The 17,899-nt window shown below is 49.2% G+C and overlaps 1 protein-coding gene across 4 annotated transcripts in view; it reads right to left on the reverse strand.

Moving 5' to 3' along the window:
• Snx29 (sorting nexin 29) overlaps positions 1–17,899 on the reverse strand; it is a 375,232-nt gene that overhangs the window by 161,015 nt on the left and 196,318 nt on the right. For 3 of the 4 annotated variants that reach the window (XM_078024349.1, XM_078024351.1, XM_078024350.1), the window contains one exon: positions 13,796–13,902. In XM_078024349.1, the coding sequence (XP_077880475.1) occupies positions 13,796–13,902 (107 nt within the window). Of the gene's footprint in view, positions 1–13,795; positions 13,903–17,899 lie in introns of those variants that run through there. The other variant, XM_078024352.1, reaches the window with a different exon arrangement.

Raw genomic sequence — 17,899 nt, forward strand, 5'->3', positions numbered from 1 at the left:
ATGGGAATAGATCAGATTATGAGCACACAGCCTTGCAGTTAGTAGTAGTTCCTTTAGAGACAAAGGGACTCCAGAGCAAGGTGGGGTGGCACATGCCTGCAATCCCACCAACTCGAAGGCTGAAAAGGAGGATTGCAAGTTCAAGGCAAGCTTGGCAACTTAGTGAGACCCTGTCTCAAAATAAAAAATTAAAAAGTGGCAGGGATGTGGTTTGGCAGTGAGCGTCAAGTGTCTCTGGGCTCAATCCCTAGAAATGCAAAGAGAGTGGGAGGACCTCAGAGTTAGAGTGCTTGCCTAGCACACAAAAGGCCCCGAGCTCCATCCACAGTACCACAAAAACAAAGACAAAGCACCCAGAGAGACCTCTCGTCTCCTACCACACAAGGACACAGCAATTGAGACACCAGCCTCCTTGTTCATGGAATTCCCAAACTGGAAACTGTAAGGAATAAATTTCTGTTGTTTGTAGGCTATCCTGTTTATGGTATTTTGCTATAACTGTCAAAATAGACCAAGATAGTGGGTAACACAATCAATAGTAAGTAGAAGAGCACTGTACTAAAAACATGTAAGGCTGCCCCCTCTGAACTGCAGAAGTTGATTTCTATCTTTTGAAAATCGGTTTGACAAAGGCTTAGTGGAATGCAGCCACACCGTGGTTCACACTCAGGAGCTTCCTGATACCTGGGGAAGCTGAGCAGTTCTGACAATGACCTGCCCACAGGGCCCACCGTCTGGCCTGTACAGAGCCAGGTGCCCGTCCCTGGGCTTTCTCTTCTGGTCTCTCAACCTAGCCCTGGCTTAGGTCATCAGACACCACACATTTAGACTCCAGCAGAGAGAACCTTATGCACACTAGACCCCTTCCTACGTCACCTACTAAGACGGAATCAGATTCCAAGCAAATCATCTTTTTATATGATCAGAGTTTACTCTCAGATGAGAGGCCCTGAAGTGTGGTGCAGAGGATGAGGAACAGCGGCACAATGTCAGATAAGGAGGGAAATGATGGCACCAGCAGGGACACACAAACACACACGACAGAGAGCCTCCAAGGAAGGTCGAGATCTTTCCTGTCCATAGGACTAGGGCCACTGACTGCAGCCCTCCCAGAGAAACGCTAGACCATTCATGCCACAGATAGAGACTCAGTGCCTGTCACATGCAGAGTGCAGTCCTTGAGTTGGTATGTAGCAGGGGCAAAGCAGATTGCCACCATCTCTGCCTCCCAGGAGGGAGACAGGCAAGAAGGAAGCAAGGAAAGACATAAACCAGGTGACTGGAGATCGTGAAGGTTCAGTGAAGAACATAAGAGGGTCATGTGGAAGCTTACCCCAAAGGAAGATGCCGTCTAAGCAGACTAGCCGAGGACAGGAGTGAGCCAAGCAGAGATGGGGGCGGGGGACGCGGGGAGCGCAGGCTCTGTGGATAGAGTGAAGGTGGCATGTTCTAGGAAGACCAAAGGGGACCCAGAATGGAAGAAACAGGAGGTGCTGGTAGGTGGGGTGAGAGGGCGGCAGACACAAGAGCAAGGACAACTTGGAGCCAGCTCAGGGACAGCAGGTAGAGTCTGCTGACATACTCCAGGCAAAAGAAGTTGTAGGTTAGGCCTATGGTGAAAAATGGCTGGTTTATGACATGCCCCAGAGAGCGGCCACCACCACCACTCAGTACCTAGGTGTGGAGTGAGGACAGAGGAGGACCTAGGTCTTTTAATTCAGTAACTACTTGGAAGGAAGGTGAGCCATCCGCAGAGATGGAGAAAACTGTAGGAAGGACATGTTGAGAGGGAATCCTCAGCGGTCTGTTCAGTGCCAGGTGCCCTTAGCCCAGCAGTCCCTAACCAAGGCCATTTTCACCACCAAGGACAGGGTTGGCAACATCTAGAGATAGTTTGGGAGAGAGGGATGCTACTGTCACCCCGTGGGTGGAGTCACTAGCATCCTACAAGGCACAGGACAGCCCCCCACAACAAAGAACTGACTAATCCTAAACACCACTGAGGCCCAGCCTAGGAACTTAATGTCGACCATGCAAGTTCCTGAAAGGCCAGTGCGGACGGTGTGCACTTGGCTTTTCTCCGTAGTTGCTCTCCTGTATCGCCATGTCCTCCCACTAGTGCTCTGTGGGAGTTGGAAAGGGACTGAGGTCAGTGGGTCTAAGTGAAAACTGTCAGAACGATTAAGTCATTCAAGGCCAAACCCAAGGCCAAGCAATGAGAAGAGGGGGAGGAGGAGGAAGGAGGTGAGAAGAGAACAGCAGGTCCTCCTCCACAGGAGTGGCCCGAGCCGGGGAAGCCAAGCAGCAGCCACAGAGCCCAGGCAGCAGCAGAGGCGCACCAGGCAGGACAGGCCTTACCCTGTCTGGACAGCGAGGGAAGATGGGGATCCGGAGAGTTCTTTCCACTCGTGGAAAAATATGAATTAAAACTACATGGAGGGCTGGGGATGTGGCTCAAGCGGTAGCACGCTCGCCTGGCATGCGTGCGGCCCTGGTTCGATCCTCAGCACCACATACCAACAAAGATGTTGTGTCCGCCGAGAACTAAAAAATAAATATTAAAAATTCTCTCTCTCTCTCTCTCTCTCTCTCCTCTCTCTCACTCTCTCTTAAAAAAAAAAAAAAAAAAAAAAAAACTACATGGAGCGGACATTAGTCAACTATCAGACCAGAAAAGACCCACGAGACATTTCCATTTATGCCATTAAGAAATTTTTCAGCATGTAAAAAAGGTACAAATATTAAGTCAAGGTAAAATTTAAAAAAAATATATTTCTAAATTTTACTTGGAAATGCATGTATGAATTCATAATATATATTCTACTGAGCAATGAGGGAGGGAGTGAAGGAAGGAGGGAAAGAATTTCTACCTTTGACAGCTGCAAAGTAATAGGAAACAGTACCAGACCTAATGAGCAACGCTGAACAGCCCGTCACCCACACTGTAAGTATAAATACCTTTTTCTAGCAAAGGAACCAGGGTACCATGACAAATATCCTACTCCAGGCCTAGAGCATGAAGAAGAAGGGGCCCTGACACCCCAGCTTTAGGTTTTGGTGTTCAGCAGGAAAGCAGAGATCCACTACTCTTAAAGATTCAGGGCCCAACTAACTACCATCCCATGGGCCAAAGACAGGACAACTTGAAATATCACATTAAAACATTAAGTTTAAATATGTAAATTCACAGTGCTATTTTTTAAAAAAAAAAAAAAGCCTACTGGTCACATCTAGAGGATGTACAGGGACCAACTCACTATTCTGAAAAGTGAATAAATGAATGAATCTAAGCCTTGGTTCCCCTCCCCCATCTGCATTATGCAGAATCAACATAGGTGACAACTGTAAACGCACCAGGAATATTGTACACATGCCACACACGAAACCAATTGACTGTTGTCATTATAACCCACACTGTAACAGCTGCACCTCCAGGGACACCCACACCAACTACCCCTGACAGATGCCACAGGGACAGCACAGCATGTCTGACCTTTCTGGAGGAGAATGGAGATTTTTCTCACTCTCAATGGCAGAGAAATGCAGAAACAGTATGTGCATATAAATGGCTCTTGCTAAGGGTCTAAATGTTACAGACATGTTAACTTCTTTACAAAAACACTATGAAAGAGGAACCATTAACATTCTCACTTTACAGATGAGAAAAGTGAAGTCTGCAGAAGTTCAAAACTTGCCCATGATCAAGTGGAAAATGGCAATGAAGCATAAAATTCCCAAGTCTTGCTCAAACTCTGGCTAAGTGTGAAGCACTGGGGAACGTGACAGAGCAGCCATACAGAGCCAGGCCCTGGAGCATGAGGGACCTCGCAAAAGAACAGTGCTGCTGTGGGTGCGGCTGTAGCCCCCCCCCCCCAGCTGTCCCAGGCATCGCTGACTGTGCACTGTGCAGCCACCATCTACATATCAGGCGAGGGCACAAGTGCTCCATTCCCACTGCCCAGCGGGGAAGAGTGAGGTGCAGCCAATAGGAAGGTTGCCCAGAGCTGCTCAGGGAGAAAGGTGGACCCTGAACTGAACCCAAGGTCCATGGCTTACATTTTAATTCCAGCTTTACTAACATACAACTGACAGAAATGGTATACATTCAAGGCGTACAACATGACAATTTGATATAATCAGTTTAATTAACACGTCCATCATGGCCATGGTTACCATTTTGTATGTGGTGGTGGTGAGGGACCAGTGGTAAAGGACAGACACTTAAGGTCTATTCCACAGTATAACTATAGTCATTACACAGGAGTTTAGAGCCCCCAAAATGTGTTTGCACCCTCTGACAACACCTCCCAGGTCCCCACCACAGCCCTGGTGACCACCTTCTGCACTCCTAGTTCTCACCACTCCTCCCAGGGAGGCTGCCTGTGGAGGCAAAAGGTGAAGGACCAAGGAGGGGAGGAAGCCAGGGGTCCAGAGGACAGGACCTCGGGGAACGCCAAACCAAGGGAGAGCTTTGGCTGGGGCTAGGCGTTACTTCTGTTTGGAAAATAAAACAATCACATAAATAGAACAACAAGGAAAAGTCAAAAATTCCTATTCTCTAGCCCGGATTTTAACACTTAGAAGTAGTATCCCCCCGAGCACTGGTTCTCAACGGGGACATGTGGCCAAATCTTTGTTGAAACCAAGTTTTCAAGTTTTTGCAAAGATGGTCTCTCTTCTCTATCTTAAAAGAAGATTTTTTTTAAAGCCACCTGGAGGGTGTGGGAGAGAAATTGACAGAACCCAATTTCAATCTCCTCTGCTAAAGAAATAGCATCTTTTGCCCACAGCAGGGCACAGAGTTGCCTGCGTGGCCCAGAGGAGCAGCGGGTGGGGCGCTGTGAAGTTCCGTGGAGGGAAAAGGAACTTTTCAGTGCGCTTGTCACTGTGCAGGAGCGGCTGACAGTTGGCTCTGGCAGGCTGAAAACAGAACCTGTGAGTCACACCAGGAAGCCTGAGGAGACAGGGTATATTCGGCTCTCGACTTCACCGGTTCTAGAGGTAAAATTTACCTTTTTCAACGGAAGTTGCAGAAAAAGTAGGATACTGAAGGGGGAAATTAGCCACAAGAAAAGCTGTGAGAGTTGTTTTCTGGGAAGAAAAAAAAAGTAAGAAAGTTGTGAGCAACTTGGCAAACCAAAGTTCCTGAGTTGGAGGAAGGGCAAAGAATTCTGGAGGCCTCTCCAAAGACACCCATGGAAAAGTCGTAAGAGTAGAGGCTGAGCAAGCAGGACTTCAGGGTCCTCTGGCGGGTGTAGGCCTCCCTCACAGGAGCCAGTGACCACACTGCTGGGAGACCTCGTAAAGCCAAAACTGGGGCAGGGAGAAGTGAAGAACCAGGGATGTGGGAAGGAAAGGACCCTGTCCCTGGGGGTCTGGCCACCTGAGACCTGCGCTGAAGGCCTAGAGGAGTCCAGAGCAGTTCCTTGGTGGCGCTGCCCCCAGCCATGTGACAGCAGCCAGGAGGAAGGCGGGGAGTCCGCCTGGAACACAGAGGTCCAGCCTCTGCCCAAGAGGAGCTGTCCTCAGCCCCAAGCAAGGAAGACGGGCCAACAGTCAGGATCAGAAACCAGGGACAAACAGCAGTGCTTTCTGCTGATACATAAGCCGAAGGCTGCCCAGATTCCTCTCCAGACTGCAGGGTGTGGGGTGGGAGCAACTGTGGGCTCAGCGCCAGGACTCACTCACCCTGCCCATCAGAGCAGGCAGGCCCAAGAGAAGACAAGGCTATGGCAACCTCACGCCCCTCGGAAGCAATGCTATCTGCGACCCCAGCAGGTCACCTCCTGATGCACCCCACTCAGGAGGAGAGGGCACCATAATCAACATGTGAGGAGTCTTCATTTGATCCCCAAGGGCTACACATGAGAAATGACTGTTCCCAGGCTATAAACGAGGATACCTGAAGCTCTCAGAGCTGAGCAGGAAACAGGCACACGCCCAGAGCCCTGATTTGGATCCTTGCATTCTGACATTGTCTTGTCATTCGAATTCGTGGCTGTTTTCAACTGAGAGGTTATGAGCTTCAGGTCTGGAATCGGACTCCCAGTCCTACCATCGGTTCCACATGTGAACTTAAACATCGGCAAGTTACCATGCCTCAGTGTCCTTCTCTATAAAACGAGGACAGGATAATGCCACAACAGAATGACTGTGAGGATCAAATGAAACAAATTGCCCCAATACCCGCCTGGCCTAGCACAAGCACTGGACAACTTAACAGAGAGCCAGCCAGCCTGAGAGGGATCCCAGCAATCACTGAGAAGGATACCTGCAGCTTCCCAACACAAGAGAATGGCTCAAAATTAATAAAGAAAAAGGGTTCTTTTTGCTTTCATTTTTTAACACACTCAAACATGCCCCCAAAGTGGATTAAATAAAAACGTTCAATTTGTTCTTTCTACAGAGCTATTAGATCAAAGCAAGTTATTATAGCTGAGCTACATAATTCGCTTGATTAATTTTGCTCTGTGATGAATCAGGAGAAACAACAAAATCTCAAAGTTGCTCCCAATCCAATTTTGAATGTCTTTAAATCTTGAGAAAAGTCTTTGGCTGGAGGAAGTACACAAAATGCATCTGGAAAAGAAGTGGTAAGCTTCACCTCAGATGAGGGCCCCCACTCTCCTGGTGACATCTTTGTGAGCCAACACACTGAAGAACGAGGTGAAAGGATCTCAGTACCAAGGCTTCAGAACTGTGTTTGAAGCCCAGTGCCACCACTCCCCTGCTGTGTGACCTAGGATCCTCCACGCAACCATTCTGAGCCTCAGTTTCTACCACCCCTACCTTCCAAGCCCAGCTCAGAAATGAACATTCCTGCGTCGTCTTCTGAGACTCCCACTCCTTGCCCTCCATTACCAGCCCTCTTCTGTCTTGCTTGCTGCTACAAACTCCTCTTGGATGGTGCTGACCTTCCATAGGACATGTGTCCTTAAGTCAAGGGAGAGGGTTGGTTCATCGGGGTGCCCACGGATGATCTGGCCCCCACTCTTCCTTGTAGTCGCACACCTCCAAAGTGAACCTGGCCATCAGCCTCCATGGTATCATTTCCCCAGGTGCCACCCCCTCCCGGACCTTCATTCACAGTGTCTCAATGGGTGCTTCCCTCTCCTCAGCAGGAGGCAGATGCTGGCAGCAGCTCAGACGCAGGAGTGGAACCTAAACTGGCTCCACCACAAGAACGCAAGGCTCTGCCAGGCATGGAGAGACAGACTCTTGCTTTCTCCTCCAAATGTGAACCTGGAAGAACTATTGGCCCAGAATTGATCACAGCCATCTGTGCGCATGGCGGGAAACCTACCAGAAGGATTTCAACCCAGAAACGGTAGAACAAGGGCTAGAAAAACAGGAAGCTGGTGACACGGCTCCTGGCCCAGCCCTACAGCCAGATTCTCCCTTTCCACAGACCATGAGGACGGACGGTGCTCTGCATCATAACCAGCACCCTGACACCCCAGCGACTCAGACGAAGGTCCACTCCTCTTCTTCCCAAGCCTGCAGTGGACCCTGCAGCACGACAGGGAGGCTCCCCTCTAAGCAGGAACTCAGGGATCCAAGCCAGTGTCACCTTGCAGTGATGCCACACAGAAGCAGGGCTGCAGGAACACCAAGAAAACCCACCTCAACTCTAATGTCCTTCAGCTGAGGTGACTCTAACCACGTCTGCTTACAGCCCTTTGGCCAGAAGTGGTCACACAGTTCCAATCTACACATAAAGGACACTGGAAAATGTGCCTGTCCTGTGTGTCTGAGGAGAGAAAAATGAGGTGGGCCTTGATGTGTTTAATCTCTGCCAGAGCCAATTTGAGCCAAGTTTTCTGTTGCCTGCAATGAAAAGTCTATTAAATAACACATGTGCCAGCCAGGTGCCAGGGACGGTGCTGGAGGCTGGGCTGAGACAGTGAACAAGACACCTCAACAGCCATCACTGCGCCACTCCTGGAAGAGTGGAAGGACATGGGAAAAGAGGTAAATAAGAACAGACGGGAAGGGCAAACCCATAACCAGCACCACCAGGATCAGGAGAGAAGACACTCGGCACACACGAGACAGCGTGGGGTCTGAACCTCTTCTTCAGGGGTGCAGGGGGTGACCAGCAAAGGCTTCCAGGAGGAGATCTTAAAGACAAGAAGTCAGCCAGGGAAAATGGGAAGGGGAGGCTCTATGGAAAGAAAACAACGTTCTGGGGAGAAAAGCTTACCTGTGTAAAGGTATACACTTGGGAAACAAACCAGCTCAGAATAAGGTCTGAATGAAATAGAGCTGAAGACGAGGCAAGAGCCATAGCATGAGGGTTTTATATCAACGCACAACGTACTTCCTGTAGATGAAGTTAGGGAAAAGGTGAACCACTGGAGAGTTTCGAGCAGGGACATGGCCCAAGCAGTCCAGCCAGGAGTAGTTCTTCAACGTTCTACCAAGAGCACTGAGCTCAGCCACCCTGCCCCAGTCTCCACAGCTCCACCCCTTAAGCAAAGAGCCCTCGATGTTATGAGCAGGCTCAACCCACCCAGCACGTAGGACAGCCCTGTCCCTTCACCAGGCACATCCAACTCTAAGAGGACCATACCCCCTGAGGCCCCTCAACCAAGACCAGACACTCCTGCTGGGGGCCCACAAGTAGCTTCAAGAAACCACTTCCCACCTCAGGGAGGAAAGCAAATATAAAACAGGACCAAAATAGTGTGGGTCTGAAAAGCTGAAAACCAGCCACTATAATTACAAGTATTTTTATCTGTTGCCCAAAAAAGAGTGTCGGATCACGTTCCAAGTGTTCTCTGTGGAAGTTCATCTGTGCGTTCCCAGTGCTGCAGACCCCACTCTAGGCCCTCCCATCAGTGAGGCCTCGAGGGAAACAGAGGCTCCACAGCACACACCAGGCAGAGCAAATGGCATGGAGCTGAGCCTGGGCACCATCGCCCACTGAGGACGGAGACCATGCCGTGAAGTAGTGGGAATGAGATGCCCAAAGATCTCCTGGAAAAGAAACCACAAGATCAGCAAGGACAAATGCTCTGGGAGCAGGGGGCCTGCAGAGAGGCCCAGTTGTGACCTGCAGCTGTGCATGCTCTGCCCCAACATGATGGGTAACTGGAAGGCCAGGAGAGGAGGAAAGAACCAAGGGCCTCCAAAAGCAAGCTCTGGCCCTTCTGCTGCCCTGGACAGGTCACACCAATGCTCAGGAACAGGCAGAGGACAAGAGGTGTCTGATGGGACTGGCATCTAAAAGAGCATACAGGTTTGTTTATGCCGATACGTGCTCACATTGGGAACCGTCTGCCAGCTGCCATTTTTCTCCTTGCCCCTTCAATTATCCCTGTGGGCTTGACAAGCTACGAGCTCGCAGGCTTGCCACCGCTTTCACTGTCCTAACTCCCTTAGCCAGCCGACAAGCAAGTCCCAGCTCCTGTTCCTAGCAGGTACAGGGAAGGCCACAGAGGGTAACAGAAAGAACACCAAGTGTGGAGTCAGCCAAGGTCAAGTCCTGGTTCAACACCGGCAGGGCAGCCTCCTGAACACAGACCAGCGACTTATCACTGCCAAGCCCCAGTTTCCTCATCCATAATGATGCAGCAAACATTAGACAGTCTATGTAATGCAATTAACACAGTGCCTGGAAATAGCAGTCAGCATAAATAGAGGGTCACTATCAACATCATTATCATTGGCATTTGTAGTTGCTGTCATTAAATGAATGTCACCAAACCCTAACAGGTTACAGGGTCCCAAGTGTAAAACAGACCTCAGAAAGCACCAGTGGGAGCAATTCTCCAGGATTAATGACCCAGTTTTTCAAACTAATAAATTACAAGTAAAACAGAAAGAGAAGGGGAGATAGAGGTGGGAAACCTGTAGATCAAAAGACAGAAATTCATCCACCAGGTGCCGTGTAGCTTCTTATTCAAACATGATTTGAACTGGAAACTTGAACACTCACCAGATAGTCAACGTTAATGAAGAATTACTGTAACTTTTGGGTGTGACTTTTTATTTTTAAATCCATGCATCTTTTACGTAAAAAAAAAAAAAAAAAAAAAAAAGACTCCCAGTTACATCTCCTATCGGGACCCATAGGAGACAATGTGTAAGCCAACACTGCGATGTTTCCATGTCCAAGGTCCCAATTGATTCGGGAACTTTTGCGTTTTATTAAAATGATGATCACATCCACAGCTCTCTGCAGCATGTCATTACGGGTTTACTTCTTGCCAGCTTGATGCTTAAGCTTACTTATCCATAAATAGCAAACCTGTCATTATAATGAGAATAAATACTGCTAATATACCATTTATTTCACCAATGAGCAAAAACCTTGGGACTAACTACACTCATCCAGTAAGTGACGAGTATCCCAGAACCTGAGAAACCAGTCCACAGCTGGCTGAGCCCTGCCATATGGACAGAAGCAAAGTTCCGTTTGCAGAGGCTGGACAGGCAGTGCTGGGGCACAGGGTGGCAGAGAGAGCAAACGGGGGTGCGGAATGCCAAGCAAGACTCAGGGCAGTCAGAGGGCAGCACAGAGGAAAACTGAACTCCAGTGGGCAGGGTGTGGAGGAGGATAAGAAGGGAAGTAACACATATCTATCTTACATCCTATAAGTTGGGACACTTCAGTGGCAAGCAACAGAAACAGATTCTAAGCTAAAGTCAGAGAACACTGACTGTAAACAGTGGGGAAAGTGGGAGCATCTGGCTCAGAAGAAACTGGACCCAGAACAGCTGTGGCAAGTGCAACCCAGGGATACCAGGGGAGCCTCAGCAGGTGCACTGTAATCAGTGTGTGGAACAATGCTTCATGTGGCTTTTGGCCGAACAGATGGCCTCCCCAGCACCTTTGCATTCCTGTGACTCAGGAATTGAATCCCAGCTGCCCAACTTCAGACCAAACGCCCATCCTGAGCCAAGGGAGGGCAGAGTGCTTGGATTTTCTGACTCAACAAGGCAACTGAGAAAAGGTAGCCCCCAAAAGGACATAGGAACCAAGGGAGAAACGGGCACAAGGGCACTTCCTGTCTGCTCCAGGTCATAACCTGGATCTTTGTGCTCAATCCCCAAAGCAACCCACTAGCAGCTTTTATTGGCTGATTGGGGCTTAATATCCTGGGTGGCCTACCCAGGGACTCATGGGAGAAAGTGGCAACCTGAACTCAGTACCACAAGGGACAGTGTGTGCCCTGCAGGCCACTAGGTAGAATCAAAGTCCAAATGCCTCCAATATCTGACATTCTTATTGAAGCCAACTGCTAGAATAGAATGCAAGAATCTCCAGAAATGAATCTAAACCAAAGAAATTGCACTTAAAAGATGCAAAGAAGCTGGTGTTGCATCTGTCCTTGAGGATCCAAGGGCTTTCTCTTCAAACCCCTTAGTGAAAACCAATCCACCTCTTCTGATGCCTTACATCAGAGCCAGGGAGTTTACAAAACAAACCCTGGGCACCGTCACTGCAGTCCAAGGAGGGAGGAGCTCTCTTTGTTTCTGCTGTGCTGGGGCCTCGCACATGCCAGGCAACCCTCTGCCACTGAGCCACATTCCCAGCCCCAGAACAAGAAGAAAAAAGTTTTTCACCTCCGGTCATTGGCAGTTGACGGTCACCCACTAGTGACAGATGTTTCTGTGGTGCTAACGTTAGGTTCTGAGCTGCCCTGACCCTGGGCTCAATGCCACCAAGAACAAAGGTGCTGTGTGAATGGGCAGTGGGGGCAGCGGTTTTCTTGATTCCTAAGATGAACACAGAAGTGAAATGCTCAGGAGCTCCCTTCACAGTGGGTGAATCGCAGGTTTGGGTGTCCCTACAGCCGTGTTATCTGACACGAAGCATGGCCTCTTCTTCCGCCCTTTGAAGTGGAAGAGCCTGCGTCAGCCTCTCACAGGCGCTCACTGCTCCACTCCCACAGCGGGTGGACATCAACCCAAGAACAAGGTGGCAGGGCAACAGCCCCAAGCACGGCGACAAGGGCTCCATCCAGGTGAGCTGAGGGCTCAGCCAGTGCCTTGGCATCATGAAAGACTACAGCTCATCACAGATGGAAGAACACTGGCAGAAACTGGCTATGCAACCAAGGAAGAATGAGACACAGTCTGGGCAGGACGTGCCCTGTGAGGATGTCTCTGCTTCAGGCACATAGCTGGCTGCTCCCAGGGGGAGTCACAGGCTGGTCAGAGAAAGCTTGACCCGAGCCCCCAGTCCCCCATCTGGCAGCTCAACACTGCCACTGCCATCAGAACACCAAGTCTCACGCCCCACTGAATCAGTCTTCACAGAGGGGCTTGTGACGGGGGAAGAGAGGCCATGCAGGGCTGGACACGCTCCCCAGTCACAGCTCACCTTCCCTTGAGCTCACCCGAGTTGGAACTCAGGTTGCTGCTTAAGCTGCCCCCTTTGTTTAGGGGTAGTTTTAAGAACCACAGAAAGCATGGCATAAAAATAGGAGATCAAACTGAGAATGAGCTTAAGGCATCCGCTTCCAGACCCACCCCCATAACCCCAACTCCAGCATGTTCCCATTAACAATTAGTAGGTCTTTTTCTAGTTATAAAATTAACTCACTGGAGAAGTCTTAGAAAGTACTGGAAGTCTCCTTATAGACCTCCATGTGGACATGAATCTACAGACACAACCTGTAATACTACCCCCAGCTGAGTACCACAACATCATACACACACAAATAATAAAAACCTTGGTCCCAAGCTTCACCAATGATTGTGCTGACAGTGGATGGTTCATGATAAAATGCTACCGTGCCTAAAGACTTCAGTCCGTATTCATCAAGATCACTTTCTTCAGGTATGGACGATGAACACTGTCAAATTTCATCACCTATCCAAATCAATTCTTTTTAATATTTTTAGTTGTAGACGGACATAACTATTTGATTTATATTTTTATACGGTGCTAAGGATCAAACCCAGTATCACACATGGTAGGCAAGCGCTCTACCACTAAGCCACAACCCCAGCCCAATATCTGGTTTTTCTTCTTTAACTTCTTGGTAAGATGACTTACATGGATGAATTTCTAACGCCAAACCATCCTTCAAATCCTAAATACACTATTTTGTAAGAGCATTGATCCTTTAATAAGTGGCTGAATTTGAGGAATCTCTTTCTAGAATCTTTGTACATCCTTACCTAAATGAAACAAATGCATAGTTTTTTTATGCTTTGTCAGTTTTTAATAGAAGAGTGATATACCCTGGAACCGAGACACACACATGCATGTACAGAACGCTGCGAGGAAATGCAAACAGCAGAAGGCTCTCTGTGGGTGCCCTGAAAGTGTTCCTGGAAATCGCCATGAAGCCGTGGAGGCTCAACATCACCAGGGAAGCCGTTCTTTGATTGCTTTTTCAACTTTCAAGCACAGCTTTTTGGCTCTTTCGGGCAGTGGGCCTCACCTTCAGTTGAATTTGGCATCGAATGCCATTCCAGGACACAGCCCAGCTCACCCACATTTCCAGCTCAGCAGCACAAGCCTGAATGCAGTGTTCTCTCCTGCCTTTATCCTCCAAATCTGAGTTTCATTTATTTAACTTCTAATGGTACATATGTGCGCTTTCCCTCATTTCCTTACCATAAGTGCCAGATGTTTCCAATTAAGTGACATTTTTCAAAGAATCAACTCCACTTTCCTTTGTCTATACCGGTTTTATCTGTTTTGTTCTGTTGAGGGGGCGGGGCTTGATTGGTCGTCTTGCTAGTGGCTTCATTTTAGCCGACTAGGCCTTGTCCCCAGAGGTTCCCAGAGCAGAGATCCAAAATAGACGTGCAGCCTCCTCCCAGGCAACCTTACCTCAATGAGCTTCCTTTCATAAGAGCTTGCGAGCTCTTCAGCAACCTCTCCTGGCTTCTGTTCAGGGACTGTAACTTCGCCATCAACGTTCCAAAGATTTGGCACAACTTTAGGAAAAGAAAGACAGTCCATGAGAATATTACCACTAATCAGAAGTTACTTTCCCAGTTAAAAACACAAAAACAAAAACTTCCTTCCCAAATGGCTTCTCCAGAGAGAGGAATTTATAACACTAAATCATCCTTCAAATCCTAAATACACTCTATATTGCAGGTGCATGGATCCTTTAATATGTGGCCGAATTCGAGGAATTCACAAGACGTGTATGCACACACACACTTACTAAATACTTGCACACCACAGTGTTCTCACGAAAGTATTCTATAACAGTAAAGTGAGGATAAACTTCACTTCAGAACTGTCAGGAGAGACGCACAGGAGTCTGGGACAACCTCATCACTCTTCCATCCCATGGAAGCCATCACTGCCCCAACAACACAGGGGCCTGCACTTGGATCTTTTACGTTGGCCAAATTTCTTTTTCAACAACATTATACCACAAGGTAGTGCCTGCCTCCAATCCAACGTAGGACGGTAATGGGGTTCTGGTGACATGCAAGACCAAGAATTGGCTTCTGCGAGCCCTCCGAGGGTGGCAGCTTCTGTGAATGCTCTACTGGCAATGCATGAGTGACCACGAGGCCATGCCACAGGGAGATGCCTCCCAGGGCAGGGCACAGGACCCACAACCAGGTGCACATCCATGTGTATGGGCTTTTTCCAAAGAGCAGGTAAAGGAGGACTGGGAACTGCAGCCACGTGGTTCCCAGGAAAGTGGGACAACCAGGGCCGGAAGGAGCTCCTCCGGCAGGGGTGTCCCCCAAGAATAAGGCTCAGCCTGAGCCTCAGCATGAGGCTGTTTCCCGTGTGCTCCCCATGACAGTTCTCCTGATGCCCTGGCAACCACAATGGTGAGGATCTAAGGCCCACCCCCGTGACCTCCAGGAGGGAGCGAACATGAGGAAGGCCGAGCAACACTGGAGTCCTGACGTGATCGGTGGCCGTGCCCAGCCACCCAATGACTACAACTCCACCAGGACAGCTGGCTGGGCCTGCTGTGCCAGTGGCGTCCCAGCAACAGAATGCCTGCGCGATGCCGGTCCCGTGCCAGGGGACTGCCGCTGCAGCCCCTGCTGCAGTGACCCGGGGACAACCTATAGCTTGAAATAGTTATTTACAGAAAAAAAAAAATGTAAAAGACTTCTAGTGAAAGACCAGAGCTGGAACTCATTAACTTGTACCCACATTCTCTCAAGATCCCATTAAGATATCAATTTAAATTTTTAAACTTACCCTTAAGGAAAAAGAGAACTACAGAGGAAACGACTGAATTACAGAAGCCGAGAGTGAGGTAAGAGAGTTCCACTCCCAGGTAGAAGTGGACAACACCCAAATTCAACCTATTAAGATGGAAGGACTCATGAAAGAATCACAAAGTGCTCACGCACACTCTGGGAAAGGGGAGTGAAAGATGGGCCAGAAACCAAAAATGAGGGGCCACAGGCCTGAGTGACAGGCAGACGGCAGAGCAGCCTGGGCTTGTGACATATGTAACACAGCAGCACGGGCTGAGCTGAGGGCCAGGCAGCTTAGAACAGCAAGAGAAGCGACACCCTGCGCCTGGGCTTCTCCCACTCTGCCCCTCTCCACCCACTCCCTCCCACAGCGAGCAGCCAACACGCAGCTGCAGGGAGCAACAGGAGAGGGTCCCCTGTGAGCCTAAAGTGGCCAAGAGAGGAGAGGAGATGGACCTCAGGATGATACAGCCTGACCACATGCTGAGACCCCACAGTCTCCATGGAGCTGCCCACCCACCCTCGGGCACTGCTCCCAACATGAGAGCACAGAGCCAGGAATCACCACCCTTGAGAGACGGCAGCTCAGATCAAAGACAGGAGCAGAATGAACAAATGCAGCTTCTAGAGAGAGATGGGGGACTTCAAAAGCAAATTACCAGCAATGCTCACAGAGACAGAGGGGAGAAGACGGCGTCATAAGACAAGAACAGGGAAACAGTTTTCAAAAAGTGAAAACAGAGAACTAAAAAGCTCTTTTCTGCAGCTAAACCATGATAGCACAAGGGAACACTGACTAGAATGCAGGAGGGCAGGAAACTTCCAGAAAACAGAGACAGCAGATAACTAAGTGGAAAATGAGAAAGGAAACACAAGAAAGGGGGGAAGACGACCCAGAGCAGGAGCACGGCGAAACATCTCAAAAACCCCGCGCCCCAGGCACCACATCAAGACTGAAGGGCTCAGTGAGCACGCGGCTCAGGGGGAGGCCACAGTCGCCTTCTCAGCACCAGGGACACAGCACAGACGCAGCTAGAGCAAAAGCTCAAGTGTCACCTGTCACAGAGGGCTTCACACTGGAAATAGCCTAAGGTTCTAAAGCCCTTTGGCCAACCAGGGATCAATAGAAAACATCTCCCACCTCGAATCACATGCAGACACAGCCCACAGACACTCTGCCTCCCACGACAAGGAGGAAACAAATCCAGTAACAGTAGAGCACAGAATCCAAGTTACAGGGGATGAGCACACAGTGAGCCGGAGGATTTTTCATAAAACCCCAAAAGTGGCAAGACCCCAAATGAAGAAGGGATGGACAAAGCGCGGTCTGTCCACAGCATCCCACTCAGCCACGAAGAGGAATACAGCGCTGGGTCTTGCTGTGACATGGGCACACCTGGAAAGACTCCCAAAGCCATGCATCATGAGGACCTGTCCTCCTGAAACGCCCAGCACAGGGCCCTCACCAGGAGCTGGGACAGTCACCGCTGATGGGCCTGCAACTGCTTTCGGGGGTGATAAGAAAGTTCTGGAATTGGTGTATGATGGTTGTACAACCTCATAAATGTAAGTAAAAGCAGCTGAATGGTATGGTATGAATTAAATCTCAAAACGCTTATTTGAGAAATAAAAACAAAAGTGAGTCAGAGCTGGGAGCCACCAAACAGCAGGCTGCTAGCTGGGGCAGGTCAGCAGGCCCCAGAGACATGCTTCAGGATGCAAGTGACAGATGACTTAATGTGCTTGAGCCTCCTGAGGGGGTTTCCATACTGAGGGGGACCAGGAGATCAGCCAGTGATGAGCACAGAGCACACGCATCAACGAAAGGAAAAAGAAATACAAGCTTTAACTCCAGGGATGCCGAAAGGCTGTGCAGGAAAAATGACCCTGTACCCGATGGCTTGGCACGTTCAGGTATAATAAAACAATCCCTGATACTGGTGTAAGCTAAATGATGCCGTGACTGTGCCCAAGGGGTGTGGGGGGGGGGTGTGTTACCCATCTTCCACAGTGAGAAATCAATAATGCCTACAAGTGAAAAATCAGCAAGAGGCAACAGTCGTTCCGAGACACTGAGGCAACGACTGAAAGAAACAGTTTTAACAGTTTCAAACAATTGCTTTTGGGGAGCAGGAAATGGGGAGGATGGCAACCAAAGGTCTCACCTTTTTTATAATAAGGTTAAGAAAACAAATGGCTTTCATCAACCTGCCTACATCATTTGGGTTTAAAAAACACAAACTAAACTTTTATAAAACATGTGAGTGAGAATTTGAGGGACGCTTCCTTTAGAAATGAGACAGAAACATTAGACATGATGGCAGCCGTGCCCCTCAGCACAGCAACCAAGTGGATGCAAGCAGGAGGGTGCCCGTGGCAAGACAGACCCAGCTGGCACGCAGCACCTGGTACTAATGTGCATCCAAAATGTCTAACTCAGAGCTAGCCCCCATCTGCCTGGCTTCCAGATGTGCTGACCTTCACTGGGCCTAATTACCTCCCCCCACAAGGAGATCCTGCTGATCAGGAAGACATGGCCACCCAAACCACCACGTGCCCACACACCTCAGTGATCAGGCTACTGGCCTTCCAGGCACCAGCCCTCTGGGCAAGCATTTTTTAAAAATCAGCAATCTTCCATGCTGGGGGAAGCAGATGCAAAAATAAGACACTTAACCTTCACAACTGGGGACAGATCCTGGACAGTCACAAGTTTATAGAAGGTCCCTTAGAATCTAGTTAACTTTTC

This window comes from Ictidomys tridecemlineatus, chromosome 10, assembly GCF_052094955.1.
Source record: "Ictidomys tridecemlineatus isolate mIctTri1 chromosome 10, mIctTri1.hap1, whole genome shotgun sequence".
In the NCBI taxonomy this organism is placed as follows: domain Eukaryota; kingdom Metazoa; phylum Chordata; class Mammalia; order Rodentia; family Sciuridae; genus Ictidomys; species Ictidomys tridecemlineatus.